The 18,349-nt window shown below is 43.9% G+C and overlaps 1 protein-coding gene across 1 annotated transcript in view; it reads left to right on the forward strand.

Annotated features, from left to right (window-relative positions):
* Nucleotides 1-16,738, forward strand: part of LOC109462769 (integrator complex subunit 2-like) — a 20,440-nt gene extending 3,702 nt beyond the window's left edge. The window contains exons 4-21 of the mRNA XM_019759365.1: nt 4,799-4,912; nt 5,371-5,501; nt 5,945-6,115; nt 6,565-6,743; nt 7,260-7,457; nt 7,916-8,021; nt 8,225-8,290; nt 8,630-8,764; nt 9,254-9,623; nt 9,769-9,915; nt 10,342-10,543; nt 10,998-11,123; nt 11,696-11,927; nt 12,418-12,528; nt 12,881-12,988; nt 13,593-13,698; nt 15,085-15,252; nt 16,483-16,738. Coding sequence (XP_019614924.1) covers nt 4,799-4,912; nt 5,371-5,501; nt 5,945-6,115; nt 6,565-6,743; nt 7,260-7,457; nt 7,916-8,021; nt 8,225-8,290; nt 8,630-8,764; nt 9,254-9,623; nt 9,769-9,915; nt 10,342-10,543; nt 10,998-11,123; nt 11,696-11,927; nt 12,418-12,528; nt 12,881-12,988; nt 13,593-13,698; nt 15,085-15,252; nt 16,483-16,598 — 2,786 coding nt within the window. The 3' untranslated portion in view covers nt 16,599-16,738. The remainder of the gene's footprint in view (nt 1-4,798; nt 4,913-5,370; nt 5,502-5,944; nt 6,116-6,564; nt 6,744-7,259; nt 7,458-7,915; nt 8,022-8,224; nt 8,291-8,629; nt 8,765-9,253; nt 9,624-9,768; nt 9,916-10,341; nt 10,544-10,997; nt 11,124-11,695; nt 11,928-12,417; nt 12,529-12,880; nt 12,989-13,592; nt 13,699-15,084; nt 15,253-16,482) is intronic.
* The last annotated feature ends 1,611 nt before the right edge of the window (nt 16,739-18,349 follow it).

The raw sequence follows: 18,349 nt of genomic DNA on the forward strand, positions 1-18,349 counted from the left end.
CTGAGTCTCGACGTTGCGCTTCACCGATCTCCTTCTTGCTCAATGGTCCCATACTTGCACTCTTGTCTTCAGGTGGTAGACTGTCAATGTTCGTAGTGATAGCACTTATCCATGTGGCATCTCCTTGATCAACTGCCTGCATGGCCTGGGTGGTGGCACTCAGTACATCACCACTCACTTCTTCTGTGCAGGTAGCCATAAACCGCTCAGCATCTCCTGGACTTGGACGTGGTACTCTTGACAGCACATCTGCGTCTGCATTGGCTTTCCCAGGTCGGTACTTGATGCTGAAGTTATAGTCCGCCAACTCTGCCACCCATCGGTGACCTGTCGCATTCAACTTGGCCGTACTCAGAACGTAGGTGAGGGGGTTATTGTCGGTATACACTTCGAACGATGGTGCGTAGTACAGATAGTCCCGGAACTTTTCAGTAACAGCCCACTTCAAGGCGAGAAACTCGAGCTTCCCTGAATGGAGGTGGTAGTTCTTCTCCGCCTGAGTCAGGGTCCTCGATCCATAGGCTATTACCCGCAGCTTCCCTTCATTTTGCTGGTACAATACAGCACCGAGACCCTGAGCTGATGCATCAGTGTGCAGTACAAAGGGTCGCTCGAAATCTGGGTATGCCATCACTGGTGGGCTAGTCAGCTGTTCCGTGAGTTGGCAGAGTATTCTCTGGTGTTCTTCTGTCCACTTGATTGGTTGTTTTGGGGCATGATTTGACAGCAAATCATACAGGGGCTTGGCAATCTGACTGAAGTTTTTAATGTATGTCCGGTAGTACCCAAGGAATCCCAGCAGCTTCCGCACATCCCCTACTGTGGTAGGTGTTTTCTCCTTCAGCGCATTGACAGCTGCCGTGTCCTCGGGGTCCATGGTGTAGCCCTCAGCAGTTACTAATTTCCCCACGTATCTCACTTGCCGCCTGAACATGATGCACTTCTTTGGTTTAAGCTTGCACCCGTGCTCCTGAAGGCGACGTAAGACCCTCCTGTTCCGCTCAACATGGGATTCAAACGTGTCACTATGGACCATGGTATCGTCCATAAAGGGTTCACAGATCACGTGGCTCAGGCCTTCTAATACCTCTTCCATGTGTCTCTGATATGCTGGAGGTCCGTTCTTAAGACCGAAGGGAATTCGAACCCATTCATACAAGCCGTATGGAGTAACGAACGCTGTGAACTCCCGACTTTCCTCATCCATGTAGCCTTGATGGTAGGCCTTACCCTGATCCAGGACGGAAAACCAGGTGCTTCCTTTCAGGCGGTTCAAGATGTCTTGGATCCTCGGTAGTGGTTGCCTGTCTGACATTGTCTTCTCATTCAAGGCGCGGTAGTCAATGCAGAGCCTCATGCTCCCATCCTTCTTTCGAACGCATACCATCGGAGAGGAGTAGGGTGACTTTGAGTTTCAGCTTGAGACCTTCAATACTGCCGATATCAGACTCATCTCGAGAAAATGCACCTGATTCCTCCCGGAGCATCTGTTTCACAATCTTCCTCTGCTCCTCGCTCAAGTGTGACAGGTCAACTGGAGGGTCCCACAACTCATCTTCTGCCTGAACAGTGTTTACTTGAGCTTGCTGTGGTGTTTGCTGTGGTTCTTCGCTCACTGGTCTCCTGTCCTCAGTTGTTGGGTGTTGAGATCCCTCAGGCACTCTCCTCAGCTCAACCGGTACTGCTGATCGTATTGGTTCCGCTCGACCCAACACTGTCTTTGCCGGCAGATAGACATCATATTGGTTGAGATTGGTTACAGGCACCTTGATCATCCCCGTTGAGTTAACTGGGATGAGTGCCGGTCCCACCTCCAGGCCCGTGGGCCAATCACCGGCTTCATCTGGTTCAAACAGCATGATTTGTTTCTCCTCCACTGAGCCGCGAGGGATCCTGCACCTAACTTGAACTGTTGCCCCTCGTGGTAGCCGAACTCTCTTCCTGCCGACCCGCACTCCTGCCGGGTTCGGGACGCTGAACTCTTCTATCAGGTTAACCAGGGCCGCCGCCCTCTGTGGCCGAACCGGCAGCGCCCTCGACAGCAGGGCAGAGTCACTCCCACAACGCTTTTGGATTTCTTCGATGACGTTGTATCCAATTATCGGATGGTCCTGGCTAGGGCTGTTGGTTGTCAGAAATGGCACAGAGATAGCTGGTGAGTCATCTTCGCTTAGTTTAAAACTGACCTCTACCCATCCACTGTATGGGATCTCTGTACCATTTGCCGCCTGTAAGTTGAGGCTTGCTGTGTCCTCAAGTATCTCTATTACTGGTCTGACCTTGATCTCTGGTAGATTCTTCTCTCTCCACGTATCTGTCATGATACTCACTTGTGCGCCGGTGTCCCATAGTGCCAGGACCGGCTGGTCATCCATCTTACACGACACCAGGCACCGATTCCCGACTAACTTTGTTATTTTAGTTCTTTGTTTTGGTGTTAGATGTGACGCAGTCATGGCGTTGACGTGAACCGATTGTTGTTGATTGTTGTTGGCTGTTGTTGTCTGTGGTTGTTGTTTGTTGTTGGTTGTTGTTTGTTGTTGTTGATTGTCACTAGTTGGTGTTGTTTGTTGTTGTTGTTTCCGGGACGGTTGTGAGCTGCTTAGGACGACCCCTCGTCCCTTTGGGGTGCCCCTGAAGCGTTTCCCTGGTTCTTATTTGGTGTTCGGCACCACCGAGCGATGTGGTTGTTTCCCCCACACCTGAAACAATGACGGCACACTTCCATCCCTTGTTGTGTACATTGGTTGCACCGTGAGCTTGTTACAGTGAGCTTGTTGACGTGAGCTTGTTGAGGTGAGCTTGTCGATGCGAGCTTCTCGTCCCGCTCTCTCTTGTCCACCACCGCCCTACTTATCTCTTCCAGCAGCTCCACATCACCGGTGTTGTTTTTGTTATCCAGATAAGGCTGCATTCTTAGGCGAATGTTATCATCTCTGAGCCCCGTCGACACCGCTCGCACAAACATGGACTGCACCAGTTGGACGTCGTACAGCTCTTCCTCTTCCTGTGAGGCTGCTATCACCTTATCTCTCAGCCCCATCATCCTTGTGACAAAGCCTTGTGAAGACTCCCCTTCTTCTTGGCATCCGATGCTTAACTTACGGTACAGGTCGGTAGCAGTTTCCTCTAATCCATGGGCTCTTATCACCTGTTCGACCAATGTGAGGTTCAACTGTTCTTTCCCTTCCAGGTAAGTCCGAAGAGGTGACCCGGCTGGTATCGCCCTGATTACTGCGTCTACCACCTCCTCCTCTGTATATCCCTGCCTCAAACCACTCTTGATTTGATATGTGAGGGACTGAAATCTCAGCTGCCCCACCTGTCCTGTTATCTTGAACTCCTTCCTATTGGTCATTGCTGGTGTTCCCTTACTGTCACCAATCTTCCATGTGGATTTTCTCAATGACTTGCTCTCTGTCGGAAAGAGTTTCTTCCTTACCGTGTTGGTGTCACTCCCACTCGGTGTCTCTAGGCTCGTCACTCGCTCCCCCAATCTCTCAACTGCACTACAACATTCTGTGACAATGCTTGTTAACTGTGTGGTTGCCGCCACCAAGTCTTGCATTGCCAACTCTGGCGTCTGGGCCGTTTTAACTATGCCCTGACTCGTTTCACTTGTTGTCTGGCCAGTCTGGGTCATATCAACTGTGTTCTGAGTCGTTGCTCCCTGCAACGCGAACCCTGGCTTCTTGATCATTTCCCCTAGACTGGAGTAGAGTAGATCAACTGGGCTTGTCCCTTCCGCCATACTTGTACTACTGACACTCGTTCAACACCAACAACTACGGCCGCCCTCCCCCTTGCTAGTTCCGTCGGATGGGCGCCGCCATCTTGTTTTACAAGAAATTGACCTCTAACCTTCTGTCACGTGATCGGTTTGGCGCCAAACTTTTTCTCTCCTTCTCCGGCTGCAGTGGCAGTTTCTTCGTCGCAATCGCTTCATCCACTTCGTTACTCCAGGAACTACTGATCTCGGTAGAACCTCCAAATGTTACCCTACCAATCCTCGTTCCAGATCACAGTTCCTATTCCAGATGACAACGCAATTACGACCAGCGAAGCCAGAGCATAGAGACGACTGAGTGTATTCTTTGTTCTCTCAAACCAACTGCGCAGTACGCATGCGTACATCGGATCAAACCATTATCCTAAAGGGGGTGTTTCTACATGGCAACACATACCTAAACCCACATTTAGGTTTAGGTCCGGATTCAAGTCCAGAGGGTTTAGGTTCAGTTCCGGACTTGTAAGTCCGGACCTAAACCCATAGCATATACAAAATTGCATGTTGGCAACCTTGCAATGTTGTCTGGGTGAAACTTTGGCCACATAACATGGAGGCTGGTACTTGACGATGCCCGATGGCAATGTTTTCTTCATTTTGCAAAAAAGATTTTGCAATCCACGGAAGGTTTTAGGTGGTTTGGAAACAAAAGGGGTATGTGAAATGGTCTTTTATGGTAATAAGTCCGGACTCGGTTCTTGACTTTTAGGTTTTTTTGGACTTGAACCTAAACATTCTTACAAGTCCGGATCCAAGTCCAGTGAACCGGTATGCACCACTACTTAGTCATCAATATTTCCAGCAATTTACTTGATAGAATTTGCCTGTGAAAATTTGTGAAGTAACATTTCAGAATTCAAAGGGTTTACAGTTCAGATGCCTAGGCTTGCCAGTAGTTGACCAAAAGAAAGCAAGGGTTTATGCTAGGTTGGTTGGCAAACTGGAAACACAACATTTTTCATAGGCCTAACTTAATAAATCTAAATAGTTATAATTATATTTGTATTTCAGAACTTCCTACCCTCCTGCCCATCAGTAAAGTAGCAGAGGGGCTACTCAGAGTGAAGAATGGACTGTGGCTGTTGGGTAGACTGGTTGCCAATGCACCAGACAGCTTCCATGAAGGTACATGTACTAGTCGGACTTTACATTCTAAACTCTAGATGTTTCTCTTAATTCCTTTACCCACAGGTAACAAAGACAGTGTGTTCTTCCGAGTTTGCTCCCTCCATTTTCTTCTTCCCTTGTTATACACCAGGAAATTTTGAACTGGTATTTAACCGAAAACTATGAAATATCATCTTCATATTGTCTTCAGCTCAGTTACATATCATACTTTTTCGATGAATACCTTTAGTCATCGAAGAAAAGTAGTGGGTGCTACTTGAAGCATCTGACAGTTTTCAAAATCTATCCAGTTGCTTGAGTAACAACTTCCTTGTGCATCTCATCAACTGGATGTCGAACCTTCATCAACCTCACCTTGTTATGCTTTTTCTTCTTCTTCTTTCTAATTGAATGAAGGATATTTTTGGAGCATTAAAACTGTGGTCCATGTACTAATTCTTATATTTTGTTTCCAGTGTGCCTTTCCCTGGTTTCTAAGGCCCAGCACCTGGAAGATGACAGCATGGAAGGCAGGCGCAGAACAGCTGTGCTGAGACAGCTGCTGGTCATGCACCCTTCACATGCAGCCACTGTCCGAGGCATGCTGGTGAGATACACTGTCAAACTGCGAAAACATAGTCATTGCACTACTGTGTGGCCCAAGGGCCATTGAACTGGAGATGGGTGCTGCCCTATGCACCACCTGGTGTGGACTTTTTAATTTTAATACATGTAGGACATCAGTTCTAAAAATGGCTAACAGCTGTGTTTGCAGCTTTTTAACACATTCGTAAAGCATCATCTTTTGGCACCTACACTTCCGGAATGACACTTGAATATTTCCAGGGAGTAGGGTTGATTCAACTTACATGTGCTTTTAAAAAAACAACCATAGAATTGGCTTTTGTATCATACTAATGTTACATAAGGTAGCTTTAAGAGTTAAGCACAGAACTGTACTTAATTGTTCTAGACGTACATGTATTTTAGTATGTGGCCTTCTTTAAGCGTAACAACTCAGTTGTTTTCCATGCCTTTGTTTGGACCCAGGTGGAACACTGCGCCCTTCCTGACCTTGCGGTGACCTTGACCCTTGACCACCTCAGCCCGACTTCCTCGGACGTGTGTAGCGAGGTTGTGGCGTTTGTGAGCGGGGTACTGCTGGGCAGTGACAGCAGGGTTAGGGCCTGGCTAGCTGCCTTCCTCAGAAACGCACAGAAGGTGGGGAAATGAACTGATTCCAATGCAAACAAAAATTCAGAGATCTCAGACCTCCATGAAGTATTTAGATCCTGTGTGATGGTGACTGTGTTGTCATTGGAAGACAGTCTTTCATGGTGGTGCTAGGGTAGCATCACCAGCTGTTAGCTGTCAAGGGGGTCATGTAACAAAAGCACCCTTGAAAACAGCGAGCGCTACCAGATGTAGACGTGATTAATGACTTTCTCCCTCTGGGACAGACGGAACCCAACCATATCCATGATTGCAACCTGACCTAAGGGCTATGTAGAAACACAAACACGCACACACAGACACACACACACACACACACACACACACACACAAACACATACACACAGACATACAAAAAACAATACCATCCCTTTTTCATGGAGTTAAACTTTACCATTATTGCATCACCATGTAACAATCTGTTTTTTGGACCGCAGCACTCCAGAGGTTGGAATGCTTCAGTGGTTCAGAGACTGCGGAAGACCCTGCTGCAGCAGCTGAAGTCCATCCTGCCCTGCAGGGGATCCGGAGATGACTGCATCCCCAGCCAGAGAGCCGTCCAGGCCAGCGCTCTGCTCAGGCTCTACTGTGCACTGAAGGGGATAGCTGGGCTAAAGTATGTGTAGACTGTACTCAGTGGCAAGAAAAAAAAAAAACAAAAAACAATTGGATTTTAGGAGAACCCACTCGATAAACCCTTAGGTTTCTTGGGTTCTCCCGCACATTTGGTTGTACATATTCATTACATACTGTTTATTTTTATGTGCAAACTGGCAATACCGGTAAACAATAAACAAAGAAAATGTATCCAATGCAATTTCAGGGTGGCAGAACAAAAATATTGTGTCTTGCATTGACATTTACTGCCATCATTTCCATTTTCATCATCATTTCATACTTAACATACTTCAAATACCCCCAAAACAAGCTCTGTGAGGCATTTCTTTAATTTTTGGATACTAATACCAACTAAAAACTGCTAGAAGCAGCCTACGATACAAAACAGTTTGCTGGAGACTAGTATTATTGAATGAGAGAAAGACGAAATTGAATGTAACTAGCTTGTTTTGGAAAAGAAGTTTTTTTCATACAATAAAACAATATTTGTTATTAATTGTGCTGTTTTTTTCAGACTGAGTGAGGAGGAATCGCAGTGCCTGTTGAACGTGATCACCAGCCCTGTACCACGGGTGCCCGCAGGTGACCGGTTACAGTGCCTGTCTCTGTGTGCCCTGCTGGCCTCTCCACACCTACTGATGGGCCTGGAACAGGAAAAACAGGCAGCCGAATGGCTCAAACAACTGGTCAAGGAGACAGCTAGTCTGCCACAGTAAGAATAGTTGTTCATCTTCATAGCTACTATATCATGAAAGTTCATCTTTGTTGGTAGTTACATTGTTTAAAGTTAAAACTTTTGTTCCATCGCAAGGGATTGTTCCCACCTAGAGCTTTCAACCAGTCGCTCTCTGGTCTTCTTCAATAGACTGACCCAGTGAGACTTGTAATGTGGCTTCTCTGAAGTGTGACGTCAAAGGTAAACAATGTCAGCCTCTGTTGCAGTTGAGTGAAGGCTCATAGGCACTTCGGAAGTAGTCTTGTTCAGTGTCCAGTATTCTTACAGTGCCCAGCAAAATACTTCATTGCTAGTTTATTTGAAAACCCTACTTTACAAGTAAAAACATCACCAACACCTATATAAGGTGTACCTAAGACATCTAACGAAGGTAATTTTCTTTCTTTGCGTGTTACATGTAATGTTACAGTATCATAACTGGTGTGTTCTTGCAGAGGCAGTGCCTCCTGTGGAGAGACTCTACTGCTGGTGGCCTTGCACTTCCACAGCAATCAGATAGGGGCCATCACTGACCTGGTGTCCAACACTCTTGGGATGAAGGTGTGTGGATGAGACTTCATTTCGGATCCACTCTTCATATATAAACTCTGTAACACTTAGTACAGCCATGACCTTTAGGAAGAAAAGTCTTTCAAGCAAGAATTTTGGGAACGATTTTGCAGTTAAGTGCATTGCGTGTTGTCATGAATAAAATTTGTGGTCATATTTTTGTAATTTTGCTAACTGTACAATTCATTTTTCAGATCTCAAGCAGAAACTCCCTGGCCAGATTGAAGACAATCTTCACTCAAGAAGTTTTTCCTGAACAGGTAGGTACAGATTTTATTATCAAGAAAGTTTTAACAATAGTTTCCAACACAAGAAATTGGACTTACCCAAACTTTTGACTGTACAACTCCAGTCTTTGTCAAAGCCTAGGAATGAGAAGTCCACTGCTATGTGATCTGTCATGCACTGACAATTTTTTTTTCTTTTTGTTTAGCTTTGATGTTGTCTGCCATTTTGTTGTGTTCTTCTAACCTTGTCCCAAAAGTACTTGGTGTACCTACAAATTTTGTCCCAAAAGTCCTTGGTGTACCTACAAATGTACTTTGTACAATAAACTAAAGTGTATGTGTGTATGAGCTAAGCGTTGTTCTATCCCTTAGGTTATCACAGCCCATGCTGTGACTGTTCCTGTCACCCCCAGTCTGAGTGCCCACAACACTGGCTACCTCCCCATCCACTGTATCCTGCAGCTGCTCAGGACTCGAGCCTTCAGCAAGCACAGCATCAAGATCAAGGTCAGCAACAAACATCTCACCATTCTGACATGAGTGGAGAATTTAGTGTAACCCCAAGTCACATTAGGCCTTAAGGGAAAAAATGTTGTTTTTCAAGTTTCCTGACCAACCAAAATGTTGTTTTTCAAGTTTCCTGACCATGTTTGATATATATATATTATATAGCAAAAAAAACACCAATCCTAGCCTTTTTTTTTTATCGACTGCCAGTAAAACTTCAAAATTTTTGATAGACATCTGAATTTCAATCACACCCGACAAGTTTGACTGAAAATTCTTAGTGAGTTCTCTTCTTTGTGTTGGAACAAAGCTTAAACTCTGCAACTGAGGATTCTGCCAACACATATGAATTTTCATTCAAGCTGGTGCACTTGTACAAAATTTGAATTTCAAACACCATGTTTGATACATTTTATATGTCACTTTATATTAATGTGTTGCCTATACCATTTCCTATGCTTACATATTACGCCAATGTATTTCTTGAAGGACTGGGTTGTCCACCAAGTTTACGAGGCAAGTGCCCCCCTCCATCCCCTTCTACCCCCCCTCATCGAAACCTACGTCAACACCGTCTTCACCCCCGGAGCCAAGGGGGCAACCAGCGAACCAATCGCGTTAGCGGAGATTGACGTCATCTTTCCCGGTGAAGACGTCATGGCAACGGATACTAAACAGTGGAGCGTTGGCACGCGACTGCTGATGCTGTACTACCTACTGTTGTATCGGGATCACTGGTTACAGAACTGTCGCGCTGGAAGCATGAAGGTGCCGCAGGAGTATCCCAGAATGCTCTACACCAGGCTACCCATCATGCAACTGCTGCAGGAAGCTCATCGGAACCAACAAGACTACCTAGGTCTGGCAGAAACTTACAGAATGATTAACATTTATTTAATGCTTTTGATAATTTGAATTAACAGATTCTAAAGAAAAATCATTTATTTCTCCTAAAACTTGATTTGTACCAGGCTTCATTTGTGAGAATTTTTTTCCACCAACAGGTCTGTACCCATCTTTGTTGCGATTGCTGGTGACCCATTTCCCCCATCTGTGCCTGGTGTCTGCCTGGCTCCAAGCAGACGTAGAGTCCCTGGGTGTGGGACCACTCCTCAAACTCAGGATGCCATCACAGGAGCAGCTACAGCAAGGTGAGTTGGTTTTAGCAGCCATATAATGTTGTAATGTTGAATCAACCCAATCCCGTAGCATACTGAGGCATGTATCTGTTAGGTAAAAATGCAGTGTTGCTGAAGGAAAATGGTTGCTTGCTTTGTATCATAGGCTATCACAGCATGTATTGGCGGTACGTACTGTAAGTAAATATAGATGCCTCATTTACCTTGTACAGTGTAGTTGGGCTATTTCAAAGGCTTCAGTTGGGCTATTTCAAAGTATGCAGAATGATGAAAATATGCTAAGTAACAGCAGATTTCCTCATCCAGAATATTTTTGCAGCCCTGAAATTGCTTTGCATGGTACAGAATAAAGTGTATACAATTATGATTATCAATCTACATGGGCACCTACAATTTGTACCTGTTCATTCATTCTACATTTTTTCTTTCCCCATGCAGCCCTGTCAGAAGTGTTTGTGAACCCGAGCAGAACCATGCTGCTGCTGCAGCAGTTGTCTCAGCTGCAGCCGCTGCAGCAGATGCAGTATGCCGCAGCCCTGGTCAGCACCCTGCCCCTGTACCTACAGCAGCCGGTACCCAGGAAAGTCTGGCAGCTGGTGGGCCAAATCTGGGAGAGCCTCAATACTATTATGCCCAGAAGGTAACAGATAGTGTAGTGTAGTGTAGTGTAGTGTAGTAATTATCACATAGCCAGATGACATTGACCAGTCAGAAGTCCCTATTGAATATTGGTTATGATGTCGGAACCTTACACCATCAATTTAAATCCCCAAAACACTGTGGTTTTTAATTCCATAAACACTACGACCAATCAGCATCAACAGATATGACCCCTGGTGACCCTAAATGGAACATGTAATCTGTTTGAATGATGTCAGACCAAATATGTTAGAATATGATTCGGGTTAGGGAACAGACTGTCTACATTCGCATGGTGGTTATAGGAATTAATGATTAGGCCATATGACTCCATGTACACTGAGGAACAATTGATTCGTTAATCCTTAAAAGTTTAATTAATTATCATGGTAGACATAAAGACTTAGTCAAACTTTTCTTTCTGACACAGCCCCATATTTCTTCTTCCCTACCAGACTGCGAACACTGACAGTCAACGCTATGCAGATCAGACAGATGGGGATGCCGGCCAGAGCACTGACTCATGATGACATAGCGGAAGACCCTCTGGCTGTCCTAAGATGTGAGCCAAGTGTCTTCAGGTAACATGGCTTCTGCATTTAAGTTTGTTTTTTAGCAGAGGGTCTCTAAAAGCATGCAGGTATTTTTTCCCCGTCTCCTTAGGTTCATGATTCTGGTGGCAAATTTAGGATTTTCAAGCCTTTAAAAATACAATTTACACATGTACCACATTTTGAGAGGCAAATCATGGGGTTAAGAGTTGTTGGTGGTACTTTAAATGTTTTTATATTTTTAAAATTTTACTAAAGATTTTTTTCCATTTTGTCTGTCAAGGTTGACGGATTGGTTTAAATTTTTCCGTCACATGCCACAAACTTCCTGCAATTGATGGGAAAACAGGTGCTGTCTTGAGTTCTGATATACATCATGTACTCGTATTTAGGCATTTCAGAATTCAGAGAGTTTGAAATTAAGAAGTCAGATCAAAATTTTTATAGCCTTACCAGCGGTCGCTAAAAAGGTAAAAATAAAGCTAAAGTCAGCATATTTTTGCTAGGGTGGGTCAGGTGGAAACACAACATTTTTCCCTAGGCCTTTTCTAGATGTACATTGTTTTACAGAAGGATTCTTGACTCATGATTCTTTCCCCCAGGTGCCCTCCACTGGTGGGGATTATGCTCCAGGTGCTCCATGCCTACCTGTCCATGTCAGGCTCCTACCTGGACGCACACCTGGCATCCACAGCGCAGGTGCAGAGGGAGAAGGGTACAGGTGCTGGAACAGGTGAAACAGAGAGGGAGGAGCTAAAGTCAGCCCTGCTCATGGCCCAGGACAGCGCTGTGGTACAGATACTGCTGGACATGTGTACAGCAGACAAGGACAAGGTCAGGAGAACAGCATTATACTGTCAATATACAACTTTGCTGAGTTCTTCAATTACCTGAGCATGCAAAGGGATCTTTGTAATGTGGCCTTTATGTGGTAAAAATTAGTTATACATTTGACAGATTAATTTCGAGTTCCTTATCCAATACAAACAGTTTTGCTTGATTTAGAAATTTACCAGGTGCTCAAAATCTCATTTTTTCCCTAGAGCTATAATTTTAGAGTGGAACTCATTGCAACCAAGTGCAGAAAATAGTTGTAAACAATGCTTTAGCTTGCTAATTGTTGTAACAGTTAAATGTGTTAGGTGTGAGAGGTTATTCAGTGTAGTAGCCAGCTGCTGCCAAGCCATGTCCCTGAAAAGCTGGTATGTTTTGTGGAAGGGAAGTTATACACATACAGATAGTTAGTAGATTATGTGACTAAAAGTATGCCTTGGTTATGAGGAAGCATGCAGCAGTCATTGTTTCCTCTGTTGAATTTGTGTAGGACCATGGCTGGAGCCTGGGTGAGCTCCGTGAGATCAGATGTCTGGTCTGTAGTCTGCTACACCAGATGTTCATCTCCAACCCCAACCTGGCCAAACTTACACACTTCCAGGTACGTCCATTTTACATGTAGATGAATTTTACATCGTCAATCGGCTGGGTGGTAAGGCTAGTGGACATGAGATTGAGAGGTCACAGGTTTGATCCTTGGCAAGACATTGTGTCCTTTGGAAAGGCACTTAACACAACTTTCCTCACTCTACCCACTTTACATGACTTTCCTTATTGTACAATGGAGTGATTCCCACCAGAAATGTCATTTACTTTGTTTAAAGATTATCACTGCCCTAACATTGATGTACATTACATGTAGACAACACTCACAGATTTGGTATGGCTATGTTCCAAGAACTGCAAATTTACACTATGAACTGTAAAAATAAAATGTTCCTCCATGTATCCAGGGTTACCCTACAGAGTTGTTACCAGTGACAGTAGCAGGAGTCCCTTCCATGCACATCTGTATGGACTTCATCCCAGAACTACTATCTCAGCCACAGTTGGAGAAACAGGTAAGAAATGAGCATGGTGAATTTTGGAACCTTTAAGTTTACTAACTATGTACTGTACAGCAGTAGCTCCAGTAAACTATAACAGTTGTCGTAGGTGAAGGTTAGACATCCAGGTAATAAGATACGCCCAAAAACAGTTATTGAAGCAACTGGTTATGATTTTAGAAATGGTCAGACATGTCAGGTTAGCTATAATTTGGGAGCTACAATAGGTTTTGTAACCAGGCTAATTTCAGGTAGCATCCACAACCTTTTGTCAGTTACACTGGAGAAATTTCAAAATGAGCAGGTTCATAAACTATTGATTGATTCCCAAATGAAGTGAAGACAAATTTTTAGTCCAAATAGTCCAATAGGAAACAGAAGTTGGACAAATTCGAACACTATTCTGTATTTCCGAAAAAGTCTGACGGATCTTCCAAAACTTTGCCACAAACTTCAAACTTTACTTAACCCTCTGACAAAAACTGGTTCACCCTAAAGATCAACCTCACAAAGGTACCAAGACCGACCTGACCTGTACCATTTTAAAGATGTTATCATTGTAACGGTGTTATCATTCCATTTCCCTGAGGTCTCTGATGCTATTGACTTGTGTTGACAGATATTTGGTATCCAGCTGACCTCCCATCTAGCCCACCAGTTTGCCCTGCCCCGTATGCTCAGTCTGGCACGGTTAGCCGTCAACGTCGCCTCAACACTCATGACAGGTAGGTTCCACTTAGCACTGTGTATCGGTTCACTGGACTTGGATCTGGACTTGTACATGTAAGAATGTTTAGGTTCAAGTCCAAAAAAACCTAAAAGTCAAGAACTGAGTCCGGACTTATTACCATAAAAGACCATTTCACATACCCCTTTTCTTTCCAAACCACCTAAAACCTTCCGTAGATTGCAAAATCTTTGCTGCAAAATGAAGAAAACATTGCCATCGGGCATCGTCAAGTGTCGGCCTCCATGTTATGTTTCACCCAGACAACATTGCAAGGTTGCCAACATGCAATTTTGTATATGCCATGGGTTTAGGTCTGGACTTACAAGTCCAAAACTGAACCTAAACCTCTGGACTTGAATCCGGACCTGAACCTAATTGTTGGTTTAGGTACACAGCACTAGTTCCACTCAATCTGTCGCTATGGTCGTGACTAAAAGGGGAGTCTTATTGTGTAGTAAACAAAAGCTAAGTGTGCTTTAAAATTCTTCTATTGCCCACTTTTTTTATGTGTCTACACTAAGAGTGCTTACAGAAAACATTTGAAGTATCCTTCAGAGTTGACCTAACCTCATTCCCACCTCTGTCTTTGATGTTTACTATCTTTTCTTGGGAAATGCACTTTACACAACTTTCCTTCCTTCAGTTGGTGTGAGTGGTTTAAACCTAACAGTCAGGCCTTATGCAGCTTGTACTTATGTGTACAAAACTGGTGTTTTACGCCTGAAGACGGTTAACCAGTTATGCGAAAAGAACAAAAGACTTTTCATACTTTGTAACCTTCTCTCTGTGACGTCGAATGTTAGGCTAGTGGACATGAGATCAAGAGGTCATGGGATCGATTCCTGGCAAGACGTCTTTCACGACTTGTGAAACACAGTGTAGGGGGCTAAATCACAGCATAGGGTTTCCTATAGACAGTGTAGGGGGTCTCAATGCTCAAACACGCTGGCAAGAACACTCGTATTGCTTGCTGGTTTAGGCAGCAGGGAAAAGACTTTTACTAGTGTTGTGTTTACTAGAATTTGTTCAAAGTTGAAACTTTTGGTCCAAGACCGTCCAACACAAAAATTCTCTCATCGAGAGCTATCGACCAGTCACTCTGATCTTCCTCAGTAGACTGACCCAGTGAGGCTTGTCACGTGGCTTCTTTGAAGTGTGATGCAGGGTCAAAGGTATCTGGTAGACGATGTTGGCCCCCATCACGGTTAAGTGAAGGGAGGTGGGCCCTGATGTAGATAGCCTCCTTCACCCCTCTAAGGAAATAGTCTTGTTCAGTGTCCAAAATCCTTACAGTGTCAAGTGAAACAAAATGTCCGGGTGACTCTATGTGGATGTGTTGTGACACTAGAATTTGTTGTTTTGTTTTTGTTTTGTTGTACAGTTCTGCCCAGTGATTCCCGACAGAAGTTCTGCCTGGCCACGTTACCTGCCCTGGTGCGTATCTGCCGTGCTTTCCCTCCCCTAACCCAGGACGTGGTGTCCATGTTACTACAGCTGGCACAGATCACAGCTTCATACAGTCCTGGGAGCACCTCGCCACAGTCTGTGGGTGAGTAGCAGAGACGTGTGTGTACGTGTGTGTGTGTGTAGTGTGTGTGTGTGTGTGTGTGTGTGTGTGTGTGTGTGTGTGTGTGTGTGTGTGTGTGTGTGTGTGTACATTTCTGTGTATATGTGTGTGTGTCCATGTATGTGTATATGTGTATGTACGTGTCTGTGTGTGTGTCCGTGTACAACATGTATGTGTGTGTGTGTGTGTGTCCGTGTACAACATGTATGTGTGTGTGTGTGTGTGTCCGTGTATGTGTATATGTGTATGTGTGTGTGTGTGTGTGTGTGTGTGTGTGTGTGTGTACATGTCTGTGTGTGTGTGTACATGTCTGTGTGTGTGTGTACATGTCTGTGTGCGTCTGTGTATGTGTGTGTGTGTACATGTCTGTGTCTGTGTGTGTGTCTGTGTATGTGTATATGTGTGTGTACCTGTCTGTGTGTGTGTCCGTGTATGTGTGTGTGTACATTTGTGTGTGTGTGTGTGTGTTGAAGTGTGTGGAAAAGTAAATCAGTAAGGCCTATGGAAAAAATTGTGTGTTTACGATTTCCCGACCAACCCATCAAAAACCCACCAACCATAGCTTGTTTTTATCTACCACTGGTAATCTACCACTGGTAAGCCTATAAAATTTTCAAACCCTTTGAACTCTGAAACATCATATTAGGCCATGTTGATTTGATTATATGGATGACATCCTCTCGGAACCCCAAAACTGATGCGTGCGTGCAAAAAAAAAGTTTTGCAAAAAAAAAAGTTAGCTTTCACTATGAAATCTACGTGGTCATGAAGGTTGAACAAATGGCACAGAATATGTTATGGCGAATAATCTACTCTTCGAATTCTTTTCTTTACATTTTTGTCTTTTTTCCTTTGATTTTGGCATTCTACGACATTGGTATCCTTTCTAAATGTTTTCCTTGCAACTTATGGTATATTTTTGCTCATTTAGCAACTGTTTTGCACGATTTACAGTATGGTTGAAAACTTTTTTTTTTTGGAAACGGCCGAAAATTCATGCGCGCGCGGATGTCATCCATATAATCAAATCAACATGGCCTTATGCATTTTCAGATTAAGCAGTTTTCTGTAATTTGGGTGAAATATTTGTCCACAAGCAAACAGTTAGGTGGATGGACTGAAACTGGAAATACAACAGTAATTTTTCTAGGCCTGAGCAGAAAACCTATGCTAGACGCTGTCTTAATATGGTAATTTTGCTTGTCCACACAGATGACACATCATGGGAACAGCTGGAAAGCGGTCAGAGGGCAGGCCAAGGTCAACATGCCACCCTGGATACAGCAATACACTGTGCTGTCACACAGCTTATTGCTGTGAATATATGAGGCTGGGTCCTATTATCATGTACAGCATAGTGAATTGTCTCTCTGTAAAGTAAGGAAGGCAAAACATATGTGTAGTCTTAAAAAGTTGTACAAATTTTGTATCTTTGTAGCACAGGAAACAGCAAATTAAAGTTAGTTTGCATTCCATGGACTCCCGACACCAATGCTTCAGACTTTATTTCCAACACCAATGTTTTAGATTCAGCACTAAAACCAACAATAAACCTGCTCCTTCCAACCTAGATACCTACATACAACTGTATGAAGTTTACCCTTGTCCTGCTGGCCTTTTTTACACAATATTTTCAAGTGATTTGAAGTCTTAATCAGGTCACAGACCCTTGACTTTTTTTGCCCTGCGGCAGCGTAGTTATCCGCATTCATTGCGTTTCACTGCGGTGCACGTGTGATGTGTTGAACAAGAAATACCCCCAAATCGTACATACACAGGGCACTATATAGATGGTACTGTATGTGCAACCCATATATATGTGGGTCCTGCAGGACAAGGGTTTTAAGATAACTAATACCTCATATCTTTTGCTGTTCGACAGCTAAGTTCCTGTATACTTTTTTTATATCTTGTATAAGCTTCTGAGTGTAACACTTCCGGTAGATAGTGGGCCACATGGAATGAATTGAGGCACAGCTGTAGCTGACAAACATTCAGTGAGTGACAACATGTTTTGTGTTTTTTGTACACATCCTTTCAATCAGGAGTCAGTCACCTTTTAAACCCCACCATCCCTAGAGATACACAGAGAGAGGATGTCTTTTATTTTTAGTTCACCTTGAGGCTTAAAATTCCTGTGACACCACCCTCTTTATCTCAAATCTCGATCTGTTTAAGGCCATGTTGATTTGATTATATGGATGACATCCACATGCGCATGATTTTTCGTCTGTTTTCCCCTGGAAAACGTTCCCATACTGTAAATTGTACAAAGCTAGCTGCAAAATGAGCCAATATATGCTGTAAATTGTGTAGAAAATATTGAAAAAACGATAGTTATGTCGTAGAAAGACACAATCAATTCCAAAGGATAAGAAGCAAATGTAAAGAAATGAAAATGAAGAATCTATTATTTGCCATACCATACTCTGTGTGTTTAGTCATTTGTTCAACCTTGTTGACTATGTCGATTTCATAATGAAGGCGACTTATTTTTTTGCCAAACTTTTTTTTATTCCCACGCCCGCATCAGTTTTTGGGTTCCCAGAGGATGTTATCCATCTAGTCAAATCAACATGGCCTAAAGATCAGTGCCAGAATGCCAGGAATCCTACATAGGGGAAAAGGAGAGGTCTTTTAAGGCGAGGTTGCTGGAGCACTCACGGCCAACTTCAGAAGTTTCACATCTACGTAGAGTCACCTGCACATTCCGTTTCTCTGGACACTTTAAGAATACTGGACACCGGACAAGACTTCCTGAAAGGGGTGAAAGAGGGTATTTACATCAATAGCCTATCACGCCACTGCGACGGGGGTCGACATTGTTTACCAGACACCTTTGACCTACTGTTGACGTCACACTTAAGAGAAGCCACGTGACAAGTCTCACTGGGTCAGTCTATTGAGGAAGACCGGAGTGACTTGTCAAAAGTTCTAGGTGAGAACAATCTTTTGTATTCGAACAGAAGTTTCAACTTTAAACTTGGCTCCAAAAAGCTGTAAGTACATAATATGTATAGACATACGTATATAAACTGGTGCAAGTGGCATGAACAATATGAACCCAGTATCTACCAGA

This window comes from Branchiostoma belcheri, unplaced genomic scaffold (assembly GCF_001625305.1).
Source record: "Branchiostoma belcheri isolate BF01 breed outbred unplaced genomic scaffold, Haploidv18h27 scaffold1, whole genome shotgun sequence".
Taxonomy (NCBI): Eukaryota; Metazoa; Chordata; class Leptocardii; order Amphioxiformes; family Branchiostomatidae; genus Branchiostoma; species Branchiostoma belcheri.